The sequence below is a fragment of the Manduca sexta genome, chromosome 3 (genome assembly GCF_014839805.1).
Source record: "Manduca sexta isolate Smith_Timp_Sample1 chromosome 3, JHU_Msex_v1.0, whole genome shotgun sequence".
NCBI classification, from domain to species: Eukaryota; Metazoa; Arthropoda; class Insecta; order Lepidoptera; family Sphingidae; genus Manduca; species Manduca sexta.
Window position 1 is genome coordinate 793,606 of NC_051117.1, and position 17,235 is coordinate 810,840.

General features: G+C 36.7%; 2 protein-coding genes across 4 annotated transcripts in view; one reads left to right on the forward strand and one right to left on the reverse strand.

Annotated features, from left to right (window-relative positions):
* Positions 1–17,235, forward strand: part of LOC115450223 — a 616,159-nt gene that overhangs the window by 453,506 nt on the left and 145,418 nt on the right. The window lies entirely within an intron of this gene.
* Positions 733–2,223, reverse strand: LOC115442296 (serine protease snake). Its single transcript, XM_030167306.2, has one exon. It carries the CDS (start codon positions 1,790–1,792, stop codon positions 881–883), a length of 912 nt encoding a protein of 303 aa, XP_030023166.2. The 5' UTR covers positions 1,793–2,223; the 3' UTR covers positions 733–880.

A 17,235-nucleotide genomic window follows, 5' to 3' on the forward strand; every position in this document is an offset into this window, starting at 1 on the left:
GTTCTCTTTTATTTGCTATCGCTAATTTTATTTTATGCCGCTCCAGGTTTAGTCGATTGGATTTCATCTTATCCCATGTTAACGGTGATGTGCGTGCATTAGCTTATATAACTATTGTGACTATGTACAAGAAAGACTTGGAAAGAATACAAAAGAAGTACTGAACAATTGATTACACCTAAGAAAGCCCAGAGTTTCGTTCTGCCTTTCTTCTTCGAGTAATCATCACTTAGGTAGCTATTGGAAGGCTGGTAGGTTAGCTAGGCTAGGGCTCATGTCCTCACCGGTGAGGATCGCGACGCGTTATCTTTTTATTTCCGCCCTACTTGCCAGCCCGAGCTGGTTACTTCGGTTTGTACCTAGTCTTTTGTATAAACTTTATCCCTAATTTAAAATCTCCATAGTTATATAAGTGATTTTAATAGTTGTTTAGAAATAATAATTATTCTTATTCTTTGTTTTGACGTATCATAAGTGCAACTTTGTTCGCCTTCGTGATAAATAAAGTATTTTATTTTATTTATTTTAATTCTTATAGGGAATTTTTCTGGTATACAGGTTCCTCACGATGTTTCCCTTCACCGTTAAAGCATTCCATAATTCACAAAGAATACACTCATAAATTTTAGAAAAGTCAGAGGTGTGCCCTTGGGATTTGAACCTGCGGACATTCGTCTCGGCAGTCCGCTCCATATCCAACTAGGCTATCGCCGCTCATTAACATACACATAATAATTGTATACACATTAAAACCTTAATATGATATTTAATACACGAGTATCGTCTTCTATTACAACAGGTTTAACAATATCCTACCGTAATTATTACAATTTACTCACAAAATATTTACAATATCGCTTTTTGTATCAAACTTTATAAGTCAAGGCCACACAACACTCTCAATCCAGGACACGTACTTAGAAACCCTGGTATAAACACCAGGGGCCATTCGCCTCCCACAGTCCCGGCCGAACGACGTCACTCCTACCACTCTATGCAGGGGAAAACTCCTCAAACAATCCACCTTCTCCTCCATGACTTGCAGGGGACCACCAGAGTCGCCCTGGCACGTGTCTTTACCCCCATGCTCGTAATCACCAGCACAAAGCTGATCCTCCGTGATACCCTTATCCAATATCTTCCTCTTGATAAGAAACTTCATGCTTTTATTGCAAACAGCACTGTCTATTATATCTACATCGACTTTCATTAGCGTTTGGCTTCCTGATAAAGATCCTGAGACAGTTACTCCAAAACCTATAGCAGTTAGTTTGACATTGTGTATGTTATCGTCAAGCTGCAGGCACGCAATCCTGATGTCTCTAGTCAGTAAGAAAGGTGGTCCTGCTCTCATTAAAGCGATATCATGGTATTTTGAAGGTGGTTTGTACAATGGATGCGAAACTATCTCAACTACATCCCTCTCTTGTGCCAGTTCGTCAATTTCGTCAAATTCGAACGTAGCTGTACCAACTCTCATGATGCTTGCTGATCCCTTCATAGGATCTTCCATGCAATGGCCAGCGGTTAACACCCATTTCTCGCTAATTAATGTTCCACCGCATTTCCAAGAGGGATCCTCGTGGCTGTCTCTTCTGAAGCCGATGAGGACCATGTGTGGGTACAGGAGGAAGTCTATAGGGACCCTGACTCTGGCTGATGGGTAGAGGACGTTGTGGCACTCCAGCATCGATTGGCCGTAGGTCTTGCAAGCTTCGAATGCTTTCTCTCCCACGGTATCTACTGATATGAGATATAATGTGATCATTAAAAATATTTTTTGTACAATCATTTCTTGAACTTTAAATAAAATCAGTACTGTTATAGAATATATGAAGTGGTCTTCAGTACGGTCGACGATATTCAATAATTAAGTCTCAATACACAATCCATCTCGTTTCGATATTTGATCTCCATTATCTCTTCTAACACAATGAACTCTTGGTACCCAAACACCATTACATTTTTCTCCAATTCATCCGATTTTGTTTTATTATTTATAATTTACATAGTACGCTTGTGTTCTAACGTCTTTACAAACTCTAAAACGTTGTTATCAATGATTGGTTTCGCTAAGTAAATCGTATATAAATGGAGAGACGTTAAAGTTACCAAACCGTGAACAATTCCAGTAATAATTACTATCGATGGAAACGTGAGATCGTTTTTGTTGATAGTGGAAAAAATTTAAGATGTTGGCAACTCGTTTTCCAGTTTTTTATGTTTGTAGTATTTGGAGGTGTTTTCGAGGTTTTGTTGGTTGGTTTCAGTTGTAAGATTGTAGATGAAATTCGAATCACCATATCAATGTGTAGGTAAATAAATAATGTAAATGTTAATACTATTTTTATGTCACACCTGTTTTATATATTGGCCCACTGCTGGGTATTAGACTCTACTACCGAGAGGGATTAGGCCACGCAGGGTAATGCCGGTTGGCAGACTTCTCATATTCAATTCTAAAGTAGAATACTTTAGGTATGTAGGTTTTCACGGTTTTTCCTTTACCGATAAAACGAACGATTAATTAGTTAAAATTACAAACATTACTTTCGATAAGTTAGCTGTGTACCTTGGGTTTTGAACCTGCGGGCATTCGTCTCGACAGAGCGTTCCGTTACCCACTAAGCTATCGTCGCATATTAAACTATTATATTGTATATTATTTTCGTATTTTTTATCATTTCTTATATTTATGAAAGAGCGAACTATTGTCAGAATGTGTAGTGGGATATCCAATTATTTTAAATATTATGTTATAAGTAATAAGCAATATGTTACTAAGGAACGAATTCAATAAAAAGAAATAGAAAAGATATAATAATTGATAGAATTTATATATGCTTACTATTTTCATAAGAAAGGAATATAACCTTTATATAAACTGTCAAACAGCGAAAATAATGTGCAGCGATGCATTCATATCATTAATTTAAGTGGAACTAACCGTGAAGTTAAACATAATCGTATAGTTAATGCTTTAACCGGGGTAATATGATTGATGGAACAACATTATATGATTTGAAACGATTAATTAACGAGGGACAGTTTAAAATCAATTGTGAAAATGGAATAATGGAATTAGTATTTACGGATTTTATTGCGATTATTTATATTATTTTCTCCCAACGTTTGGAAGACTTTGCAGTCTTCGTGGTTATGGAGGGGACTGAGGTGTTAGTCACCGTATGAATACAATATCTAGCTACATTTTATAAGTATACATTTTTTTCTCCGCGTAAACATAATTCATAAGTGAAAATTGAATTTAGATTTGACGATATTTATTCTTCATTATGTTTAATAATAATAATATAATAATATCAGCCCTGTATTATATACTGTCCTTCTGTATGGCACAGATCTCCTCTACTACGGAGAGGGATTAGGCCTTAGTCCACCACGCTGGCCTAGTGCGGATTGGTAGACTTCACACACCTTCGAAATTCCTATAGAGAACTTCTCAGATGTCCAGGTTTCCTCACGATGTTTTCCTTCACCGTTAACGCGAACGATAAATTCACAAAGAATACACACATGACTTTAGAAAAGTCAGAGGAGTGTGCCCTTGGGATTTGAACCTGCGGACATTCGTCTTGGCAGTCCGTTCCACACCCAACCAGACTATCGCCGCTCATTATATTTAGTAATAAAATATTATAGTTTTGTTGTTGACTTCAAAGTGACTTTCTGTCATTAACCAGAAATCCAATAATATCAATTGGCATATGTTTCAATTGGCGTTTGTTAATTAATTCGTTGCTATGGTTACGGGGGAAGAACCCCCCAAATGTATTGAAATGAATGCCGCTTAAGCCAAAAGCCGCTACAATTGGAATTGTAATAATCGCTTTGGATGTAATCTATAAAGGCTTTTGCTAGTCAGAGGAATTTGTTCATTCTTGCTGCCTCCGTAAAATAGCCAAAAAGGGTCATCAAATATATATACAGAGTGGAATTTGAAATCTCCCTTATTAGAACCGCATGAACTCAGTCAACGACATACAATAGATCCACAATGTAAATTTTGCTTTTGCTTTCTAAATTTATAATTGCTTTCTAAATTTATATATATAAAAATGAATCCCTATTTCCCGTGGTCACACCATCACGCATGAACGGCTAGACCGATTTCACGATTTTTTTTTGTTCTGTTTGTTATTGTCGCGAGAAGGTTCTTATGAAAGAAAAAATTCAAAAAATTTCGCGGAAAATTAGAAAATTTAAGAAAACTTAAATTTATATTAATTTTACATAACTATCAGTGGTTTGAAATAACTATCAGCGATCGACAGAATGCGCGCGTGCATACTATAAGACAGGTCAACGTCTGTCGGGTCAGCTAGTATAACATAATTGTTATTTATTTACCGACTACGTATGTTTTGAAAAAAACACAGTATATCGGTGGCGAAGGGTCCATATAAACCGACTCCTTTTTTTTTATTGCTTTGAATGACGAGACAAGTTTGCCGTTCGCCTGATGGTAAGCGATACGACCGCCCATAATCAGTAGAAAAACCAACCAACACCTTTAATTACAAAGTATTGTTCGGTATTCCACTGCGCTCGCCATTCTGAGATATAAGATGTTAAGTCTTATTATGTCCAGTAGTTACTGGCTACAATGTCCTTCAAACCGGAACACTACAGTGCCTTCACACTGATGCTTGGCGGCAGAAATAGATATTGCGGTGGTGGGACTCTCACATATGAGATACCTACCACCAGTACCTTACCATCAGGCAAACCGCAATCACGTCTCGTCATTCAAAGCAATAAAAAAAACATACTTCATAACTTAATTCCATATTTAAGCAGGATACGTACAGGTGAAAGGCTGTACATTAATATTCACTAAATATAAAATTGGGGTCTAAATATTAGGGTCTGTATCGGGCACGATAGCACTTTCCGTACCCTCCGCAAACCCTTTCCTAAAGGATAAGGAAGCGAACCTAGTTATCATGCGTTCTTGTCAATGTATTTTTTGTGTTGTGCGGTTTGAATATTAACTCTAGAGAGGATTGTGGAAGTGTGTGGGAGCGGGAGGGGGGAGGGGGGGGGGGTTGCATTCAAACGAAAGAATACGGATACTTTATTAATTTATTTATGCCAAGGACACAACATCGGTCTGGGGTGGCTAAGTGTCGATAGGTGTGTTCGCCATCGCGGGTCGCTGTCGCGTCCCGAAGCAGGTTTCCTCGCTATTACGCAGGTTAAGCATTTCCACCCTAGAGCTAGGGTTCTTAGCTCTTTCGACTTCCATCCCAGCCAGCCAGTTAAAGCAAGCCAAGGGTTAGGGGTCTCATTTAGCCCCCACGGAATCAAAAAACGCGGTGACGTCACTCACCGTCGGCTCGCCACGAAGAATTATTATTATATTGCTCCAAGAACTTACCAGTCTAAACTTGGCATTACAATTAGGGTTGGCACACAAGTTAAAAGTATTTATTTTCTCATCGTAGCCCTAGCTAATAGTGTGTCGGTTGTTGTCTATCGCTTCCTTTGTGTTTTGTTTACGATAAGTGATATCGGATTACCTTTATCTATAAGGGCTTTTGTTAAGAGTTCATTGACACTGGCAACTATGATCTACTTTTGTACAAAACTTTTTTATTTATAACTATAATTAAAACTATACTAAATGCGAACAGCTTCGGACGTTCACCCACGACGTGGAGAGATGACCTCATAAAAATCGCAGGAGGTCGCTGGATGCGGACCGCTTCCAATAGGTCGATCTGGAAATTTTTGAAGGAGGCCCATGTTCAGCAGTGGACATCCTGCCGCTGATGATGATGAGAAATGCGTACCATTGTGGAAACGTTTAGTTGTTTCTTGGAAGTAAGACTGCTGAACGGATATTGATGAAATTTCGCAAACAGATACTCCAAGTCACGAATTCAAATATGGACTATATTGCTAAAGCGCAGTTGTATAACAAAAGACAAACGCGAATGAAACAACGAGCAAACCACATCTATGCAAACATATGAAATGTTAGTGTATATTCCATAATATTTTAAAACCAATGCCAATCCAATCTAATCTCTAACAAATGATTTTTAAGTCCATTTTACAAAACACCAGCATTACAAGACGCACACGCAGTCTAATAAACCGACATCGCATAGTTTTATAAACATACAAAAAGAAACACAGCGTGGGGTCAGCTGCTACTGTTTTTTCAGATTCCGATACAATAAAGTCGAAAATCGTTGTGAAATAAAAGTTATATTGCAGCGTAAGTACGTATTGTCGTGTTGATTCTGCACAACGGGTTGCCGACGCGATATGTGCGAACTTGGCCGAAGAATAACGTCTTATGTTTTAAAATAAAAAAAATAGTGTTTAAAAATCTAAAACATTGAGGGATATGCTAGAATTAAAGAGAAATTTTCTTTCATTAAAAAATCAATATGGGATAACATAATTTATGTGGAATTCACTTGATATTGTCATTTTAAGATTATATAATTATTTTTTTTATTTTATATTATGTATTGAACGCATTTCGCACTATTTCTAAAAAAAATAAAACATCTTTCAGCCCTTCATTACATATTTTCAAATGATTCTCCCAAATAGTTTAACTAACTAAGCTACTTTCTGTGCAAGAACAATGAGATAAAATATAAAAAATTGACGTACAAATCAATTCAATAGACAATAATTTAAACCAACCAATACAATAATCTGCCAACGCTACAGTTTACCCGGTCGGTAACGTGTTTCTCTAACAAAACAGTCGGTACGTTGCCCAAATATTCGGCGGTACAGTCAGCATGTAAAGTACACTTGACCTACTTTATATTGTGCGAGCGAGATAGCATTCCGACTACCAGACGTTGTGAAGATGATGTTGTGATGCAGGGTTGTCACAGGAAGCAAAATACGTGTAATAAAATTGATGATTTTAAATTAGTAAGAAAATGTTTAACTATAATTTGACAGAACAGAAATGTTGTATTAATACAATGTCAATTTTCGTATATGATTATATAATAGTAATTTAATTTGCATCTTTTTGTACCGTTAACTTACGTATTAATATTCAGAGCAAAGTGAATAAACGATTCCTTCCAAAACCGTACTTGAAACCTGTTTTACAACTACATTATCAAATCTAACCGAACTATATATCAATGGCGAAGGGTGAAATTTTCCCAAAGGGAATCCGACACAACATATAGGTACTAATATGCATAATTGCGGTCTACAAATCGTTCTAATGATAATAGGGGACCGGCCTATGCTTGATTTTGTACATTATTCTATATGTAATGGTTAATAATACGAAAAAGAAGCACTTCTGTGAAAACTGCATAAAAATTGGTCAAAAAATGAGCGAGTAATTCATATTTAAAATATTGTAATGTGCAGAAGTGGGCGTGATGTGGGGATATCGCTTCATCTCTTTTTTTCGCACGCGTCGTAATTCCCGATGACGTCACATGTGGATATTTCGTCTCTTTTCTGTTTCTTGTTAATTACCCCTTCCACTGAAATTCAAAGACTTATAACTTGTTGATTTTTTACCGGATTTTAATAATTCCTTTTGTGTTATAATTTATATTATGTAAATATTTGATAATAGTAAAGAACAAAAATGAGTCCGGTACCCTATTAGATTCATTGAAAAGGGAAGCCAGAAGGAATCGGTTTATACGGACACTTTGCCACTGCGATATATAATCTTAAACAATAATTTAACATAACAATGTTACCCTTCACTACAATGTCTGAATATTGACAAATTACAAAGTAAATATAATCCCACTATATCCAATAGAAAACCAAACAAGTCTCAACTCTAAATAAAAACAATGTTGCACTAATCCACACGCTTGACGACGAAGTGAAATATTTGAGCAAATAAAATTATAGACTAATAATATCGATTTGAAAACTGAAAAAATAATCGATAGTTTCAAATTAGCTATAATAAATAATAGATGTGATAAATAAAATTGAGTTAACAAATTATTTTTTAGCATTTAGAGAGGCCAGAGACTTACGATATACTTATGTACAAGATGTTAGGATGTTTTTTTTAAATAATACAGAACCAGAGGTCAGGTTTACTGAGGTATCTGCAACTGACTATGAAGCCAGGAATATAAAGAAACATATATAAAAAATACTAGAGAAGTCTAAAACCTATAAAATTAGCGAACTGAAAGATGTATAAATTTGCTTTCAAATACAGATTCATTCAAATTTCGTGTTACAACCCTAGATTTAAACGTCACCCGACTATGTTGCCATATTAATCCGTACGTGCATCCTAAAAGCGGAATATTCGAACAATTTATAGACATCGAGGAATCACTCCGATTCGTTCGGGCGAATTATTAGATTCGTCGAGAAAACATCGCGTACACGATGAAAAATTAAATTATTCGCCGACAGTTCGATTATTGTTCAATTCGAGATTCGAATGTCGTCGGCGAAGTTTTTTTCCGCCGACGTCGACTTGTTCGATATTTAAAATGTTACGAGAATTTATTTGGAAGACTTTAAATTCTTTATTTAAAATGCTATTGTTACGTTATTATAAAATTACTTTTTTTGTATAAATTTGTTTTTTTGTTGCTGCAATCGAATTTGCTTGCATTTTGAAGTGGGATTAAAATTAAAAGTATTACATAACTTTTTTTGTAGTGTGACGTCACTGCCCTTGATGGTAAGTGGAGTGGGCTCTAACAGAATGTCGACTGACGAGAGATGATTACCCTCCAACAGTCAACACAATTATGCCGGCTTTTCGGAAATGGATAAAAAGGAGAGTAAATATTGTCCATATTCCCCCATATGCTCCACAAATATAATTTTGTACAAAAAACACGATATTTTAATACCTCTGATAGCCACAGAATTAAATTACTTAATCGACTTTCTCTTTCGACCTTAAAAATATCCATTTCCCAATCCAATTAAACATTTTCTAATAAAACGTTAATTAGTAAACAAACTAAGAACCGTCAATTAATTACGTTTTATTGGTAATTATACCGTAATATAAGAGAAAAAAGCGTAGGGAATAAATATATTGGATGGAATTAAAGAAGTCCCTTTCGGACCTTAATATATTTAACTGTCGAGATAACGGGAAATGAATACGTGATCTAAATTTAACTAGGTACAGCTTTTTAAATAAAAATGATTATTCAAAGTTCGCCTTCTGCTTCGTTTAGTTATGTATGGTATGACGGTTATGTCGAGATCTCGGGTTTGAATCCCGGGTTGGATAAATATTGTGTTTTTTTTACACAGTATGAGCCTAACTCCGGCGACCGTCACCAGATCGTCGGTCCATCTCGTGGAGGGCCTGTCTACGCTGCCCAGAACCAGTCCCTGTGGCGCTTAATGGGGGAGGCCTATGTCCAGCAATGGACGATTCCCGGCTGAATTTATTTATTTATTTAAGGACCTCCAACGAAGGATACACGGCATATGATAAAAACAATGTCGTAGCATTTTTACAATTAACATTGTGACGTGCCTCTTCAGTTATAGAAGACCACAGCATGCAAATTTATTTATTGGTACAGCGGCAAAATGATGATGATGGTGGACCTAAATAATTAAATGTAGGTGTGACCTCTACCTACCCTTGAAAACGATGATAAAGCTTTTAGTAATGCTTCAAGATATATCCTCCATTAAGATTTTTTCTGCTGACGCTACCGGGCCGCTATTACGTACTGTAATTGCATGAGACGTTTGGCTCAGCGCCTAATACGGCCGCATCCTTATGTCCGTCCGTACGAATATCAACATCTTACATATGCGCATATATTAATACAGAATTGACGTTACAAGTCTGGTAATGAGTAGGTGGGCGTTTTTGTAGTGAAAATAGGTATTTTTTCGTATGAATGAATGTATTGTAAGTGTATTTTTATACACATAAACTAGGTTTTGCTTGCGACTTCGCCTGAAAAAGCTTTCCCCCTACAAAAAATCCTTGGTGCTATTCGTACAATGCCATTAAAATTGAAGTCTCATAACGTCCAGGGATATTGGCCTGAATGACCTCCAAACCAACAGAACTATACAAGTACCTACAGTGTTCCCTGTTTTCTATCATAGATAAAATGAAACATTGCTTTAGAAAAATATTGAAATATTTTATGGCTTTTATCTCGGTTTTTTATATTACATTTTTTTTCCCGACATTTCGAAGACTGTCCGCTCTATTAAATAGTTTTATTTCAAAGTCTAACATTCGCGTAAACATAAGAAATCATTATTATAAAAATCATTTCAAGAACAGCGAACAAAATCTTGTACCGCACAAGTAATAAATGCAATAAATGAATCCGCTGAAATTACAGAAAACATATTCCAGAATAAAGTGCATTGTAAAGAGATATCCTGTTTTATTAATTAAAACAATGAGAAAATAATGAAAAGGAGCTGTGATATTTGATTGGACACTCGAGTAACATAATTTTTACGTTCTTCGCTATTCCGAGGCTTTTAGTAAATGCAGTGTACGAAAAATGTTCATTAGCGGTCCTATACTTAAGTTGCAATTAAGCCGGCCTTTTTTAACACGGCGAAATCATTCACTCTTAACCTTACAATCAATTTACAGATATAGTATCACACCTTTATCACATAGGGGTAGGCAGAGACTACGGATTGCAACTTTGCACGATTCTGATATACTTCACTCGCTTCCTCCACCTTCGACAATCTTTCCATGCATTTTCTTTGGTTTAGGGTACTTGTGATCTGTCCTTTACTAAGAATGTCAGATATCTGACATTCGAAGGTTCAGTGCGGCCGACCTCTACCCGCTCTTCCATCAACATTCGCCATATCCTCTTAGACAGTCTCCTATCATCCATCCTCACCAAATGCCCAAACCACCTTTGTACACCCTTCTGAATTTTGGTTACTACCAATTCAAACACTAGGTATTTCGATTCGAAAAACAATTTGTATTAATTCGAATTACATGCTCGACATGACAAACTTACCCCACATTATGGGAAGGAATAAGTTGAAAAAAAGCGGGTGAACTTGTTACGTATCTGCCTACCCCTTCGGAGATAAAAGCGTGTCACTGGACCAATAAAACGTAAACAAAAGTAATACGAAACCAGTTTACGTATAAACACGATCTACCCTCTATTTAAAATCGTCTGAATGTAAAGACGTGTGAAGGAACTAGATTTTTTCCATTTCAATCCAGTTCGAAAGACCAAGTATTTGCAAACGGCCGACACAATAGAGGCAGGGTTCCTCGCGTACGAAGCAAGGGGTTAAAATGGATGCGGCATTCTGGCTTTTATTATTTTAGAGCATAGTTTGAGTGCTTCGGTGGTGTAGTTGTATTAGGGTGTGACTGCAGAGCTTATGTATATGGTTCGATAATAAAGTGATATTTGATTTTTCTAATCAGTGTCAGATATGATGATGGACTCGCCCCCCTATCACATCATGGGACGGAATACACACGACGGAAAATGAGTGCACATGTTGCGCCTCTGCTTACCCCTTTACAGATAAAAGGGGTGAGTGATTGTATGTAGTGTGAGAAACCTGCAATAGCATCTTTTAAAAATTGATGATCTGGACAGCCCATAACTAACAATTTCCGAAAGATTTTCGATGCTCTGACGATATTGAAGGAATGGAATAGAGTCTTGAGCCACGCAACACATTTATTCAAGTTTTTAACCAGTCTCAGCCTGTTGTTACAAGCGTCTGGTCGCTCCAGGTCTTAGCAAAACGCGTTAGAATAGTGTTATTTGATGTAGGATTAATTATACCCTCTTATATTTGATAAGCCATGAACAAGAAACTAAAACAGTGTACACAATAAATGCGTAAGTGTTTTTATTACCATCCCCTGTAAACATAAGTTAACTTTAATCTCATTCTATAAAAACCGACGAGAGCGTTGTTTCAACTATTCAAAGTTGGGAACATTTGACTTTTTGTGCTAAGCACTCTCGGAGGGACGGTCACTCATGTACAGTTGGCCACAAAAGAAGACGAACAAATTTAACACTTCAAATCTAAATAATTTTGTGTTGTTATCAATCACTTTTTTCTTCAATAAGGTAAACTACGAATGAATCATTCTATTTTACACAAAGAAAAATATATGTGTATAGTTGAGTTAAAACTTTGAGTTTTTTCGGTTACTATTAGGGCTGACTGTATTTGTTATTAAGTATAAAGTATGCTTCATTTTTATATCCGTGGACCAAATTATATTTCACCTTATAGTTGGTGCGGTTCTGTCCGCTTAAATAAATTTCCCGGTCTTCAAATTCTAGGATAAAAAAAAACTATAATATTATTCAGGACATGGCCTGGATATCAAAATCCACATAAATGCAAAATATCATTACATGATACATTTATTTACCTAAATTTTAAAAATACCTTCAACCCACACACCGCATCCAAACTTCTGAACTCGACGGCGCTGACACACAGTGCTGAGAGCAATCATGGCTCACATGTGGGCCGATAACACGGCCCGTTCTCTCGGGCATTGCTATATTACTCTCGCGTTAATCTTATCAATGTACAGAATGCCTGGACGCTGCACGCTGCTGAGGTCTCGGGTTCGGTGCCGAGACAGGTCTACTTCGAAAAACGAAATCCGTAGTTTCGGATAACGGATCGCACGTTTTGTTACTACGATGTGTTACGGGTGCGATACGTTCATCGCAGTATTTCAGACATGGAATTTGTGAGAAATTATAAGGTTTCACCATCTCTTTGTGTGACCATCTGCGAGGAGAAAGTGCCAGTGCTTTCTCCAAAAAAAAATCGTGGAATTGATTCTACCACCAAGGCTACAGAACGGCGACGGATTCGAAATATTTTGACAGTAAAGTTTAATCTGAAGTTCGTCGGTTCTTTGTTTCGGACCTAAGTTACAAAGTAAACCATCTGATGAAGTGAAATTTTCTGTGTCATTAGGTTTTTCGGCTCGATGTCGGACTGGACTCTGGAATCAGCGCCTGATATGGCGACAGGTTCTCCCTCTACATCATGGCTTCTAATCATTGACTTCTGAGAAGTCAATGATTAGAAGCTATGATGCCTTTACCAGTGCCTTAGCCGAGGTTCGTACCCCGTTACTGGGTTGCCCTCAGGTCGCTTAATTTTCAAGGAAAGAAAGAAAGAAAACATTTATTTGTAACAAGCAAAATTACATAATATAGGTAATTACAAATTTAATACACTTAAATGTATTTGCTCGTCACAAAAGCGAACCCAGGTCAGCATATGCTGATAAAAAACCAGCGCTGATCTTCCGCTGGGCCGTTTTGTGATATCACGGGCGCCAAAGGCATAAGCATTACAAAACTAAAAGCTAACGAGGGGTTGCGAACGCCTAAAGTACTCTCCCAAAAGTCCGGTATATTTGTAAAAGACGTGTCCAAAAAAACATCATGGGACAGAGTACAGACAACGAATAGTGGGTGCTCTAGTTGCGTCTCACAACAATATCCCGAGGGAAGCAACGCGCGGCCGGGTTCACTTCGAACACTGAGGCGCGAGCACTGCGCGCGAGTTACGATTTAACTAATTTATATGAACTGCCGATAACTCGTTGAAGTATTGATTTAATTGAATTAGTATAAGATGACTTATTTGAATAAACTATTTTTATTCTAGTTATACTGTTATGTTTTTATTTGATTTTTAATTAATTTACAAAAGGTAACCCGGTAGGAATCGGCTTGTATGGACGCTTCGACACTGGTCTCCGGCTTTATATTTAAGGATAAAGGGCGTGTGTCTGTTTAAACATAGCTGGATGTAAAAACTCTGCCTACCCCTGTAAAGGTAAATTTGTAATGTTAATCTTATCACTGTACTGACGAGGTGCTCGCTTACTTACAGTAATGAGGCGCTAAAAGGCTTTATAGAGGTAAATGGAAAATGCCACTGAAATTAGGTGGATATGCCTAAGTACCCACACGCTGTGAAGGGTGAGTTCTAGGTTCGAATCTGAAGGTGATAATCAGTTTTGCTTGTGAAAAAATGTTTGTATTGTTGGTGGTAGAATATATTTTATATCCGCCGGGATGCCGACCACCGTACACAAGGTATTAAAACCTACTATAGTCCGGCTATATATTTTTCCGGGATAAAAATAGCCTATATACCTCAGGAGTAATGAAGCTTCCTTTTAGTGTTTTTATTTTCAAAATCGGTTCAGTAGTTCCTGAGATTAACGCGTTCAAACAAAGTCCTCAGCTTTATATATTAATATAGATAATAATTAAAAAAATATATAGATATGGCATACCCTAACTATTAATTAAGCAATCGAATAAGTGTATCGTACGCACAAATACGTTTTTTTGACATAAAAAGGAAAAAACAGAGAGTGCACCTGTTTATTGCGCACACAATCGTGCACTATAATATCTCCTGCGTCTGATCTACGTTGAAATCGGTCGCCGTGGCCAAAATTCGGTTAGGAAGGTATCAGGTTTTTTTTATAATATCATGGACTTATTTTAAATTGTCACAACTAAAAGCATTCTCAGCAATATGATAGTTTCCTATGTTTGATTTAGTTTATTATCTTATATGTAACAGAAAAAAATATTAAAAAGAAATTGTTCTGTGAAATCAGTATCAAAATTGGTTGAAAAATAAAGCAGTTATTCATATTTGAAATATTGTTGTGAGATAAAGTGGGAGCGTGGCACGGTTATCGCGCTGTCCTTTTTTCACTCACGCAGCGTTATAGCCGGTGGCACTGGGTGACGTCACATTTTACTATTACTATAATTTGACAGCTTCCCTTTCCACCAAATTTCAAAGCTTTATAATTTATTTATTATTGCGTGGATTTAATAATTCTTTTCTGATAGATTTAGGATGAAATACATTTTAGATAAATGTATTTTTAAACAGTCAACTACCCTAGCCAAAGCAATTTTAATAACGTCTCGAATGTTTGTATAGAGTGGTTTTCAATCATGCATATCTTTGTAGTTGTACAACGCGAAGGAATATCGAATGAAGTTTCTCACAAAGAAACTGAGAATACTTGAATATTCACATTGGACTTGCTGATTTATTATTTTACTGTTGCGAACATTTTTGCGAGGGAATTGTATCGGTATTGGAAAGTAAAAACTTGAAGGAATGCTTTTGGATTCATATCTGTTCTGTGTAAACGTAGTGCAAGTTAACGATCGTAAACTATCGATGCGATTCTGTCAATTTAATATAAATTTGTTACTGTTAATTTGGGTAATGAAATGAAAGTTTTTTCGGATTATATCGCGGTATTTATATTATAATTTTCTACTGACATTTCGAAGACTTTGCAGCTATCATGGTCACGGGGCGTTCTCGTGACCAAGACCAAAATAGTTTTATTTCAATGTCTAACATTCGCGTAAACATAAGAAATCATTTTTTAATTTGGGTAATCACTTCAATCTAACTATACTATTGTAAATTTATGTCGAAACTACCGCATCTGCATTGTCAATGTTATCGATTGTTTTACTGTTGCTCTAACCTGGTTGGAAGTGGAACGGACTGCCGAGACGAATGTCCGCGGGTTCAAACCTAAAGCACCTCTGACTTTTAGTTTTTTTTTTAAGGAAAGCTCTTTCAACCTGTAGTGTTTCATTATTTATTCAATAATTTAATTGAAAAGTAAAGTAATCAATTTGATGTACAAATTACAGACTAACTGTTATCAGCAAATTGTATTAAAAGTATGCATAGTTGAATTATTTCCGCAGTCGCCTGAATGGGAAAGTGACAAGTGCTGGTAAATTTATTAAGGATGCGGTCAGGTTGACAGCGGTAGGGATAGGATAGCGGATTATTTTAATACGTGCACGGTTAATTCACCCCACTACAGCTAATGGTAAGTGGAGTGGGGACCGATAGAATGTCGACTGATGATTACCCCTCGGCTGTTGACACAATTATGCCGGCCTGTTGGAACCGGTTACACACAGGCTGATCCCGGAACGCGACACACTTACGTGGGCCACTATGGTGGGTTTTAACACTTTGTGTACGGTAGTCGCTATCCGAGCGGATATACAATATACCAATACTAACAAAACATTAATAAAACTTACTCGTAAAACACTAGTAGTATGATTGATTATTGGTAGATATAATCGTGCCCTCACACCTACAATTGCCACCAATGTAAGCTAGAATCGAAAAGCACGTATTTAATGACATACCGTTGTAGGTTGTAAGGTGGGAGCCTATCGCCACGTCAAGCTATTCTAACGAACGAACGAACGGACGCGATTTTTTTTTTTATTTAGTTAGATTACATCTACCAATAATCAATAAATATATGATTAAATGAACACAATAGATAAGCCAAATTAACTACCGCAGATATCTGCAAAAAGACAATAACAAAAAACTCCATAGCTCACCGCAATACGTTACCTTTAAAATGATAAAACTGTTAAATCGCTACAAGCGCCTATCTCCCGCTACTCGCTAACAGTGCGACCACACCCCAATCAACACTAACGTATCATTTTAACGTGTGAATGGCCGCAGATGTCAAACAACGCGACGTTTATTACAAACTACCTACAAATTAATACCTATACATGTAATGGTTCGGTCTGTTGTTATTGGTCGCGGTTCGAGTCCCCGTCTATTTATTGTTACGGTTTTTAATGTTTAAATGTGGTTAGTTTATTTGAAAATTAACTAAGTGGTGAGAACTGTATTTAAAAACTAATATCAATTTTCAGTAGTATCTTAAGCAGACATTCAAAGTATTGATTTTAATAAACAAAACTTGAGCTGTCACTTGAGCGTCTGTTGTCAGCTGAGTCGGCTTTGTTTAATAAACAAAAGTCATCCGTCAAAATCCGTCATTCTCTGTGACTTAATTTTGAGATGGTGTGATATCCGTTTATTATAAGCGATGATCTTAAGATCTGGCTTTTATTTGACAGCTTCTCGGCTGATATCGCATTTAAGAACGATTGATTTGCATGTATTAAAATGTCTAGTACTTGAGAGTCAGTTTAGGTACCACCGCCTTGTGTATTATTGTGAACAAGGACAGTGGAATATCTCAGTTTAACTTCAAGCTGCAGGCAAAAACTTAAACTAGTCCGCATAAAATTTGCTGGTAGAATATATTTTATATCCGCCCGAATAGCGACCACCGTACACAAGGTGTTAAAATCACCTATAGAGGCCCACGTAAGTGTGTGCTAATAGGCCGGC